At 44.5% G+C, this 12,329-nt stretch overlaps 1 protein-coding gene across 4 annotated transcripts in view; it reads left to right on the top strand.

The window, feature by feature from the left end:
* LIPC (lipase C, hepatic type) overlaps positions 1-12,329 on the top strand; it is a 126,249-nt gene that overhangs the window by 8,415 nt on the left and 105,505 nt on the right. Inside the window, exons 1-2 of one of the 4 annotated variants that reach the window (XM_084873711.1) lie at positions 681-1,064; positions 9,314-9,439. In XM_084873711.1, coding sequence (XP_084729837.1) covers positions 9,355-9,439 — 85 coding nt within the window. In that variant the 5' untranslated portion in view covers positions 681-1,064; positions 9,314-9,354. Of the gene's footprint in view, positions 1-680; positions 1,065-8,134; positions 8,241-8,883; positions 9,096-9,313; positions 9,440-12,329 lie in introns of those variants that run through there. The other 3 variants (XM_084873714.1, XM_084873712.1, XM_084873713.1) reach the window with 3 other exon arrangements.

Here is a 12,329-nt window from a genome sequence, read left to right as displayed (position 1 = left end):
ACATTAACCAAACATCCCAGGCTTTATCTGCTAGAGAGTACATGTGAGGCCCCCAGGAATTCCCTAATTGCACTATCCCTCAGCTCACTTGCAGGCCCCCAGATCTCAGCTGCCCTGTTCCCCTCCCCACTTCCCTCCAAAGTCTAAGGGAATTATTTTTGTGAGGCAGTCTATTCATGTTTTGGCCTCCTTGCTGAAGCCTGTCAGCCACCTAAAGTGGGCATCCCAGCACCCCATCTTTGCCTTCCAGGAGAGTTCTGTCCTGCTCGAAGCCAGACCTTTTCCTCTGCTGGTGGCCACCGGGCCCCAGTGGTGACAAGGCCAGTTCTGCTGTGAGGTCGGGAAGCAGAACTGCTAGGGCCCCCTAGTCTCCCACAAGCTCTGTTCCACAAACACACCCATCCACTCCGTGTCCCAGTCTGGGTCTCTCCTTCCTGTGGGTGCTTTTACTGCTCAAGGATGTTTGCACATTGACCACCCTTCCTTCTCATGACCTCCCCAGGTCGGTATCACAGGTTTTCTTATCCCCATTGCTAGTTTAGAGGTTCAGATTTGCCTAAGGCAGAGCTGGGCTCACACCCGTATCTTTGGTCCTCAAATCCATGTCCTTCTCCGTGGCACCAAGTTTGGCCAAGCTTGGGTCTCGCTACACACATCAACAGCCTACCACCTCCTTCCTTGTTTACACATTAACTGGGAAATGGACGAGGGAAGTTACTTTTTTATCAAGAGCTAAGACCAGCAGTTCTGCCGGAGAGATGGTGTGATAGTCTGGAGGCAGGGAGCCCTCTGTAAATCTGATTGTATCCTCCTCCCAGCTGCAAGATCTCAATGACACGCCGCCTGGCCTCGGAGACCTAATCACTGCTGTTTCCTAGGGCAGCCAAAGGACGTTCGCTCTCCCCTGAGTCCTCCAGTGGCCTGGCAGCCAGATCAGGCGACGGGAGGGGAGCTGTGGAGTAACAAACGGCTCTCTCCAGGCCATCACTCCAGTGGCCATAAATTTAAAGGAAGCCCAGACAAGGCAGTGTTTCTGTCCTCCTCTGCCTGCACATTGCCTGGAGGTAAGTAAAGCCGGCTCCAGCAGAGATGGCTAAAGTGAGGCTCACGACCAGGCCGGCAGGGGAGGAGAGTTAGGGGCAACCAGGCCAGCAGAGAAGGGCAGTTGGGGGGCAATCTGGCCAGTAGGGAAGCGTCAATCAGCTGGCAGGGGAGTGGTTAGGGGGTGATCAGGCTGGCAGGCAGAAGTGGTTAGGGGCAATCAGGAAGGCAGGCAGGTGAGAAGTTGGGAGCCAGCAGTCCCGGATTGTGAGAGTGATGTTCAACTGCTGATTTAGGCCTGATCCCACCGGCTGTCGAACAACCCTTAAGGGGTCCCAAATTGGAGAGGGTGCAGTCTGGGCTGAGGACACCCCTCACCCTCCCAGCCCCCAGTGCATGAATTTTGTGCCCTGGGCCTCTAGTTTTTAAATAAAAGGACTGTGTAACAATTTATACAGTGAATTTCAAAGTCAACAAGAAACATAGATGCTGTATGTACTTTTTTTTTTTTTTTTTTTTTCCCCAAAAACACTATTATAGGGAAGGAAAACGTTTCCCTTTCTAGGTTCCTTAACTAGCCTAATAATTAAATTGACATGGACAGATTAACAGGAGAAAAACAAATTTAATTTCATATAGACAGGGAGCCCCACAAAGAAGTCCCAAGAGGCTCTCAGACAGTCAGTCTGAGCCATCCTGAGCAGGAGGAGCTGGGCCTGCGACTTCAAAGGGGAGGACGAATCACAGGGAGATGGAAAGAGAAAATGTTTAGTAAAACAGATGTTTGCCATGCACGCAAATTAGTCCTTTTTAAACATACTCACCAGAGGATATGTTCTTTATTTTAGCGAGAGAGGAAGGGAAGGAAGAGAGAGAGAGAGAGACATCAATCGGTTGCCTCCAGGAGGAGTCCCCAACCAGGGAGCAAACCCGCAACCTAGGTGTATGCCCTGACCAGGATCAAACCGGCAGCCCTGTGGTGCCCAGGACCATTCTCCAACCAACTGAACCACGCAGCCACGGCCAGATAAGTCCTTCGGATGTAAAAATGTGCCTCTGGTGACAGCTCTCTTTCTGGCCCAGGGTCCTTATCTAAATTCTTTTAGGTAGCGAAGGGGGAGGTAAAAGTCTCTTGGTGCGTCTATTGGGCCTTGATTGTCTTCAGCTCCAAATAATCCACACGCCACAGCAGCCCGCCCTGAGCCCATGGCCATAAGGAGTCCTCTTGCTCTTTATTACAGTCAGTGAGGTGGGAAGAGAAGAAGGAATGGGAGGAACATGTAAGGATAGGAGAAGAAGAAAGCACAACCAAAAACCTGGAATCAATAAAAATAATAACAGCTGAGGTGAGGTGCTAAGCACAATTCAAGGATTTTCTCATTTATTTTTTCTCCCAAACCCCCTTTTAAGAGCGAGGAAACCGAGGCACAAAGATTTTAAATGATTTGCCCGCTAAATGGGCCAACCTGCAAATCCAGTTCCGTTATCACAAAGCCTCCACTCCAGAGACAAAAACACGAAAGGTGCCAGCCTTTCCCCTGGGAGGAACCTGCCCGGTTACCTTTAGCATTCTGTAGCTGGTACTTTCCTTTCCCGTTTCTTAACAATAGGAATTAGCTGGGAAATTTTGTGAGTCAGTGGAACATAGCCTCCTATGTTATCGGATTCCGTGTCCAGTACCCTGGAGGCTTTTATAACTCTGTGGGAACCTTAGTTAATTTGTGGGTGACTAGTAGCAAGGTAACATGCAAATTCTGTCCTGAACTGGGAAGTTCGGTTGACTTCCCTCCCTCACTGTGCAAGACGGTATTTTTTTTTATTTGCACATTCATTTCAGCATTCCTTTATCAGTTATACAGTTTGCGGCTTGATTGATCTCTCTGAGGACCCTACAATGAACACCTACCAACAAGCTAATCCACACCACAAGCATCTGGATAATCCAGGCACAGAATCTAGTCTACACCCACCCTCTTTCTTACTAATATAGAGGAGAAAACTCTTCAAAAACTTTAAGGATCCAGCAACGTTCAATGCCAATATGGCTGTTCAAAACCAACTTAAATCTTTACTTCCTTTTGCTTCCAACCATAATGCAGAGGAAAAAAATTCTTCTATTCCACCGGGACTACTAAAATCATAAAATGCATTGTTGGTTCCTGAGCATCTAGTCACCAAAAAAGAATAATGCTCTAGTTTCTGTGAGGGATTTTGTTGTTGTTGTGGTTGGTTGGCTGGTTTGGTGTTTTTAATTGTTGCACAAACCAGCAGCTGAAATCGGATGGGAAATGTAAATGGGCCAGCACAGAGCAGAAAACATAAAAATAAGCATAGGAAGAGATCTCTTTGCTCCATAGGTACTCAGCTTTTCACTTCAGACTTGTGGGACGAGAGAACAATAGTGCTACAGGGAACTCCGAGTCCTTCTATCCAGTCTACATAGATTAAACATGTGACCTTGGGCAAAGACTCTCCGAGCCTCAATTTTATCACCTGTAAAAATGGAAGGAGTAATTCCTAATTCGTTCGTTAGAAAAATCTAAGGAGCTTTGATTGTGCCAGGACTTGTATAAACGCTTTCCTTTTACAGAAAAGAAAAACTGACGCAGGGAGAGGTTACACAATTCCCCCAAGTTCACCCAGTGAGTCAGAGGCTGAGCTGATAAAAAGGACAGTCTGCGAAGGTTAATGGATGAGGCATGATGAGCTTGAAATGCTTGAACCGCTTCATTCTTTCAGTCTGAAACATCATCCTGAACCTTGTTTTCCCCTTTCGTTTGTGTACTGTTCTTTTAAAAAACTGATAAGAGAAAGGTTAAACTCCAGGCCAACCCCTTTCCAAATGAGGGCACGTTAGAAGCCAACTCAAACTGAGGAAGTGTTTCGACTTGTTTTGCCATAGCCTCGCACGGTGCAAGAATGTCCACATAGACCGATTGGTCACGCAATGACAACTTGGTCATTTTCCTGGTGGCAGTGTTGCCCCAAGCAGGAATAAGAGAGAGTGGTCATTGTCTAGTGACAATGATCCTGAAAACTTGATAAATTTTATCTGTCTTTCAAGAGTTAGAGGGTGCAGTCCCGGGAAAGCAGATGAAGGGTGTGTGGTTAAGGAGACTGACCCTGGGCTCAGATGGCCCTGATCCCTGCCCCTCTCAACCTGTTACTAGTAAGATAGGGGTTTTGTCTCAGTTTTTCATCTCTGAAATCTCAGCTGTAAAAATAGGGAAATGATAGTACCATCCAAAAGTTATTGTTTTGATTACTCTTTTCTTAGAACCCCACGTGGGGCTGCTTTTCAGAAACAGGTATCCCCCCGTTTCTGAAGATGAACACAAATAAATCTGGTCCTAAATATAAAACCCTGTCTCTCTCATCAGTGAACTTCCCCTTGGCTTCTCCCTTCTGGGACTTGCTCTTGTTACCTGTGTAAAATATTGATTGCTCTTCTCCTGATTAACTTTCTTATCACCATTACACTAAAGGGAAAAGCTACACTCAGGTCATCAAATGCCAATCTCTGAAAATCTCTATTTCTTTAAGAAGCTCTTCAAAAGAGAACAAAAGTGGGACAGTTTTTAAGACTCTAGCTATAATACCTTTGTTATTTTAGACTGAGGAGTGCAGACGAGAGAAACCACTGGGCTGAACTACCATGGGCAGCGTTGATAACACTACTGTAGGCTCTAGCCGTCCTGGGACTCAGACCTGCCTCTTTTTCAGCTCATGAAAAAATGAAAGGTCCTCCATAAACCACTGGGATTTCTTGGGTGTGGAAATAACTAAAGATCTCACTAATTGATTCAAAGACTGTTCCAAAGTATTGATGGAGTCAGATCATGAAGGCCTGGGGGCCACTCTATTTCTCTATGGGGGAATCTTTACATCTTCTGAATGGAGTACCTTTATCCATTTTTTTAAAATATTTTAGTGTCCCTTCCAAAATATATGGTTGTTTATTTGCTTATAAACTACACTAGAGTCCCAGTGCACGAATTTATGCACAGGTGGGGTCCCTTGGCCTGGCAGGCAATCAGGACCAATCAGGGCCATCTTACCCAGTCCCGATCAGGCCAATCAGGGCCAGCCAGGGGGAGGGGCCATGGGAGGTTGGCTGTGGGAACACACTGACCACCAGGGGGCAGCTCCTGCATTGAGCATCTGCCCCCTGGTGGTCAGGGTGCATCATAGCTACCGGCCCGTTGTTTGTTGTCCAGTTGTAATGGTCACTTAAGCTTATATATATATATATATATAGCTAGCATTCAGATATTATATAGTACGATATATAAATTATATAGTGTGAATATATTGTAAACATTATAAATACACAAACAAAATTTCCCAAAGTGATGTCTTAATCTGTTTGTGCTGATATAATAGAATATACCATAGACTGTGTGGCTTACAAACAACAGAAATTCATTTCTCACAGTTCTGCGGGCTGGGAAGTCCAAGATCAAGGCCCCAGCAGATAAATGATCATGTTCTCATTGTAACCTCCATGGAGGACAGAGCAAGGGATCTCTCTGGGGTCCCTTTTATAAGGGCCCTAATACCATTCGTGAGGGCTTTACCCTCATGACCTTCTTACCTCCCAAAGTCCCCACTTGCAAATTCCATCACCTAGGGGGTTAAGTTTCAACATATGAATTTTGGAGGAGACACTAAATGCCTCTAACATATAATATAAGGAAAATCTGAAAGAAATATTATTTTCTTCTTGAATCCCAGTAGACCTCTCAAGCACCACTTTCAGGCAATGGTTCTCAAATTTCAAATAACTAAGAACAATTTGGAGGACTTGTTTACAATGAAGGTTCTCCAGGCCCCAACCCTACAAGTTTTGATCCAGCTGTTTCTGGAGTAGGCCCACACCTCCTCCTCTTCCTGAACTATTAGCTGACTCTGACTCCAACGCTCAATTAGACTTTTGAATGACTGGTCCAGATCCGTTTTCCTAATCTTTTCATTTTATGCAAGAATTTGAATTGTGACCCTGCTGTTATCCGTTTACTGTTTTTAATTCATTCCCAAAAGTGAATTAAAAACAGTAAAAATAATAATGATAGCTGCCATTTTTTACTTTCTTCTTGCCAGAATTTCTAAGGGCTTTACCTCTTTAGGTTACCTCCTTTACTCTAATCAAGTAGGTATTATTAATCCCATTATACAGATAGAGAAAAGTCAAGTTCTGAGCATGAATGTCGCCCTAGGTCACCCAGTTAGTAAGTGATAGGCCAGGGATTTGAACCTAGATCTGTCTGATTTCAAAATCTGGACTCTTGAGCCCTAAGCAAATTTACTCTAAAATAAGTCACTATAATTTATTGAACTTCTACCATGAAACAAGCATTTGGCTGGACACATCACATACAAATCTTGAGTTGTCAGAATATACTTGTGTTTACAGAGGTGTGAATCTCAGCCTACAAATTCTGCTGTGCAAGCAATGTCTTTATTTTCTTTAATCCATCTGAATTATGAGTCTAAACTCTTATGTTTCAGGCCCTCCTGTATCCCTTCTCCTCACCCCCACCCAGCTATGCTGTAGTTCTGGCTCAGACACAATGCCCAGGCCTGGTTGGGAGTGAGCACCTGGTCTTTTGTCATCAGTCCACACAGGTGGCCACTGAGAGGTCGGTTCTGCCCATTTACATGACCTGTTGGCACCGAGGTTCACTCCCACCCCATGCCAGGCACAGGGACATGTTCTGCCAAGCTGCCAGCGCACACACAGCCATTTTCTCCCTGGGTTCTTACCACCTCTAGCAGAGTCCCTAGGAAGCAAGGACTGTCCCTCTGCCCTCATGGACAATTTCTCCCTCCCCCACCCACTTGCAAAGCAAAAACAAACAAACAAACAAAAAAACAAAAAACAAAAAAACTCTTTTTCTAGTGATGGGAAGGTAGGTGAGGTGTTCATTATTCTTTCACATATTTTTAAGACATCTGAGCCATTTGCTTGCCTTTGTAGGTTAAATTTCCTTACCCTAGGTTCTAAGTTTTGGGAAGACAAAATATTTGTAGACTTCTCTCTACTTTGCTCTTCTTACGTGGGAGGGAGAGCAAGGGGAAGATGGGAGAAAAATAATATTAAGTTAATGTCTCAAAATATTGTTTCCAGCTCATGTTATCCCATTTTACAGGTGAGGGGATAGACCCCATTGAGGTCACATAGCAAAAGCACAGCTAGTAGACAGTAGACCCAGGATCATTGGAGGCACTTGGCTGGACTACATTTTAGTAGGTTCATCTACAGAGCAGGGTGGGGGTCCTGGCAGTACCCAGAGGACATGAGATGGAGGTGGTCCCAGAGAAGAGGAGGCCAATATGCATAGTCAGCTGGTTTTAGGTTCCAACATTCTGGGAAATAGACGTAAATGGAACCTTCAGATTGTGCTTACGGTGCAGGGTAGGACAGAGTCAGCTAGGGAGCCAGGGCAGAAACCTGATGGGTGATCCCCACGCTGCAGCCCTCTGGAAGGAGGTGCAGCCATAAGACAGCACTGTGATAGGCTCTGGCCTTGGGCTGATCTGTCCAAACCTGCTGGTGGCTTCAGACATCCTGTCTGTCAGCTTTTGGTGGGCAATGATCACCAAGTTATCTGTCTACCCTTTCAGGTGTCTCAGAGACACATAAAACTCCAAAGGTAAAAACTGAATTCCTAATCGCCCCCCAAAACCTGCTCCACTCACGGCCTTCCCATCTCAGCTGATATCAACCCCATTGTCCCATCGCTCAAGCCTGACTCCTTGAAGTCATCTTCAACTTTTCTCATTCGCTCGCATCCCATAACCCAGTAGTTAGGAAATCCTTCTGCATTAACCTTAACATATGTCCAGCACCCACTCACCACTCCACTGCTACTGTGTTGAATCAACCCACCATCACCTCTTGCTGGACCATGGCAATAGCCTCTTAACAGATTTCCCCATTTGCTCCCTAGCTAATAATCTGTTTCTAGTCTTGCAAACCAGAATGATCTTTTTAAAATATAATACAAATCATTGCAGGCTTCTGCTCAGAATAATTGTCCATGTTTCATAGAGTGAAAGCCAAAGTTCTTTTAATGACACTTCCCTAGCCACTGGTCTCCTTGCTGTTCCTGGGACATACCGAGCATGTTCCTACCTCAGGACCTTTGCACTGGATACACTGACTGTCCTGGCTGCCTCAGCTCTCTTCTCCCGCAGAGGTAGCTCACTAAAACTTTTTCTTAAAGTTCAACTTGCAAACAAGGCTCACCTTGACCATTCTATTTAAAATCACTACCTTCTCCCACCACCTTAACTCTGCTAACTTTTTTATTTTTCCATAGTTCTTAATGCATTCTATTATACCTAAACATCTTACTTATTGTGTCTATTGTCTATTATTTGACTCCTTACAACTCAAGAGTATATCAGCTTCATAAGGATTGGAATCATGGTCTGTTTTGTTTGCTTGAATATCCCAAAGACCAGAATAGTGCCTGGCATACAGGAGGTATGAAAAAAAAAAAAAAAAAAAGTTGAACAAATGAATAAAGGTAAAGTAAAAATAGAGACCCAAGGAATATTATGAGAGTCATACACAGTAGCATTTTCCCAGCCTGGTTTTGCCTAGTGGCCTTATTCCTTAGTCCTCCTCACAGTTGGCACATCAGTTAACACAGAGGAGTGAAAATTGTGTTTCTTCTAAAGTCATCTCTCCATGGGGTTCCAGCAAAGACAGCCAGCAAGGCCTCTTTGCTTCGTACACTGAGGTTAGAGGTTTCCTGTCCCTTTCAGTTTTAGAAACATGGCCCCACCACGCTGGCCACAGGCACCAGCAAGTTTGCCCAACCCAACAAACACAGAGCCTGAGAGCTCTCTGCAGAGCAGAGCCCTTTGCTTTTTCTTTGGGCTTAGCCTGCGATTTAAAACATCACTGCCATGAGCCTGCAACCCCTTTGTAGTCCTGTCAGGGGGACTTGGGCAACCGTCGCCTACCCTGACCTCTGGCAGGGTTTCCAAACACACACATTAACTTTAAACTGATTCATTTGGAACTGTGACCTTGGCCTAAGAAGGTAAGAGTACACGGCAAGATGTTTTATTTTCAACATGTATCAGGATAAAAAAAATACTTTTGTAAATCAACCTCTATTTTGTATTAGATATACTTAGATTTGGGGTCTGGAGTAGCAAGGAATGTCTGAACCCTAGATAATGTGTTTAAAGGTTAATTATTAATGGGCAGCCTTTCCTAACAAAGTATCAATAGGCAATCTGGTCTCTTTTGCTTCAGAAATTAGCAAGAAGACCTGGACCCCGGGTGATTCAGGAGAAATGGGAAGTCCCCTGTGTGTCTCCATTTTCTTGCTTTTGAGCATCTGTATCCAATCAAGTGCCTGTGGACAAAGCCTTGGACTAGGTAAGAGCCTGCCTCTTCTCTGGAGATGGGCATGGATTTTTTTATTTTTATTTTTAAATGTATGTCACAAGTGTCCACGTGTTCTTGACTGTGTGGGACAGAGCTGGCTTCGTAGCTTACCCAGCTGTTCTGTTAGTGGCATGACAGGTCACAGGGCCATGTAGTCTCCTCGGAACAACTGGCATTTTAGGAAACCGCTCTGGGAGTGGAAGTCTTGTAAAAGCACTTGGAGCTGGCATTGAAGTCTCTTGCTCATCTGGTTCAGAAAGAGTCATCTATCGTGGAGAACACTCCGAAAGAATTTCCTGTCTTCCTGCATGTTAATTCGGCATCTGATTTGGAATTGGGAAGCACAGCTTGCAGTGGGATGCTCCGTCTTGCTGAGGTTGTCTCAGCGCTAGCTCACTCAGAAAAGAAAGGAATGTGTAGAGTCCTGCTTCCGGTCAGGTCTAACGCACAGATTCCATTGCATTCTCTAGACTACATTGTTCCTGCCCAAGTTTTACTCTTGAGTCTGGGGAACCCACCAGCAATCGTGCCTATCTTGTCTGTTGAATTCACAAACTAGACTGATGGCCCAAGGGATCCAAATGCTTGACCAGGTGGTGGGTTCCAGATTTCCTGGCTGAACAGTGCGCAGGATCAATAAACAATAGATAGAGTGAATCAAACAATGTGGCCAGATAAGCCGGGCATATGGGACTTTGTTTTTGTGCTGGTTACTGCTGAGAAATTGCTAATGCTAAGGTTAGAGGCTAAGATTAGAGGCTTAGATTTTTCTTTCCTCAAAGACTAGGTTTGAAGGAGGCTCCAAAGAACACGGAGAATTAGGAATTTACTAACCGGAATGTACTTGAAAATTCCAGAACCCTTATTTCTCTTTTAAGAAATAGGGCTGTTCTTTGTATTTAATGGTGATTCTGAACCCGAGGTCAGTTGATAACTTAATATTAATTATTACCATCCACCGAGCATTTCATGTGCCAGCCACTAATGCTAACTATTTTGCATACACATCCAATTTACAAAGCCATGTTCTAAAATGAAGGTAATAACTTAGAGTTACGCAGGCCAGACTGCTGATGATCTTTATTTCCTGGGTGTGCAGTGTTTTGCTAAAGGGGCGGTCTTGAACTTTGGTTTGGAATGTTGTTTTGTTTGTTTGCTGTTTATTAAGTATGACACCCACCAATGGAAAGTGCCTATGTCATCAAGTGCTTAATACATTTTCACAATCCGGATCCGCATCCCAGAAGCCTCTCTTGTGCAGCCCTGGAGCCTTCACACAGACTATTTTGCCTTTTGTGGAACTTTTTGTTAATAGGCGCATACGGTATGTGCTCTTTTGGTTCCGCCTTCTTTCACCAACATTATGGTGGTGACCTTCGTGCCTGCAGCTGTGTGTGTGCTGGTGACTCTGGTCACTGTTCGCTGTTCTGTTCCATGGTGTGGAACACCACCCTCCATTTGTCTATTCTGCTGTCGATTGGCCCAGACTGGTTTTCAGAGGAGACGTGGCTGGCTTAAGGGAAGACAGCTGAGTTCTTCCATCCGTTTCTGTACCCCATCTGTTGTGCCGTGTTGCTTTGTTTGACTTGCATGAAGGAAATCAGCCTCATACGCAGGAAAAGGGAGGACATCCTCAGAGATGCGCTGGGGTCTCGCTCACACTCAGACCGCTGTGCTCACTCAGAGGAGGTACATCAGTGACTGCACAGCTATCCCTGCCCTTCAGGGCTCAGTGTCCAATCAGGGGCTGAAAATGGGAGCCATCTGCCCCGAAAGCTGGCAACAAGAGGACTACCATCCATAACAAAAGTACATGCAATCATAGAACTTACTAAAAGTTGATATTTCTTTTTTTTCTTTTTTTCTTTTTTTGCTGTTTGAAATTTTATTTTTTTAATTTTATTTTTTTATTAAATTATTATCTGTGTAAATATTTTACCATTGCCCCCCCCCTCCCATACATACCCACCCTTCCCAGAGTTTTGTGTCCATTGGTTGTACTTATATGCATGTATACAAGTCCTTCGGTTGATCTCTTACCTGGGGGAGATAAAAGTTGATATTTCTTTCATGATCACAGTTCTAACCTATGTCAGTAATAGACAGAAAGCTGCTCCCCTCCAAAATAGTTGCTTTGGTCAACATTATAAACAATTGCTCTGGTTATTGTTGAGTTTTATTAATCTACTAGAGGCAGAGACCTGGTGCACAAAATCATGCAAGGATAGGGTCCTTAGGCCTGACCAGCTATCAGAGCCAATAGGGGCCTTCTGGCTGCCAGCCTCGGCCTTCCTTTGTTCCATACCACCCTCTGATGGTCAGCACAGTCATAGCGAGCAATTGAACTCTTAGTCTCCTGGTCAAACTCCCAGGGGAACACTTTGCCTATTAGCCTTTTATATACATAGACATATAAACTGCAAATGAGCACATTTTCTTACCCTTTAATAAATACAATGTTCTCCGTCACCATTAATACAGTTATAGAGAACTCCCAGTTAAGCAGTTGACCTCTGACACAGATTTGGTGATGTGTGCTCATAGCAAGAGGCCATGTGGCATGGCTCAGAGTCCTCCCAGCTCACCCAGGTCATCTCCTGTCCCCACTCTCTGGTCCTGACTGCGTGTTCCTGCATTTAAACGAAGTGGAAAGCGATAGCACAGCGATTGTAAGACAGAGAAACACAATCTAGAACTTCAATTCCGTTATCCAATGTGACACGTAGAGTCTGTGTGTTTAACATTTAAAACAGTAAAACAGATTTTACAGCAAACTGTGAAGTATACTATTTTGTTTGGTAAGTAAAAATTTGGTTCTTACAGGAAGTACTTTTAATGCATTTGAGTATCTTTAAAATTGAAATGTATTCTTCTTTTTAAA

The sequence above is a fragment of the Pipistrellus hanaki genome (genome assembly GCF_964339955.1).
Source record: "Pipistrellus hanaki genome assembly, chromosome: 1".
Classification (NCBI taxonomy): Eukaryota; Metazoa; Chordata; class Mammalia; order Chiroptera; family Vespertilionidae; genus Pipistrellus; species Pipistrellus hanaki.
This window is presented reverse-complemented; position numbering and strand designations above follow the sequence as displayed.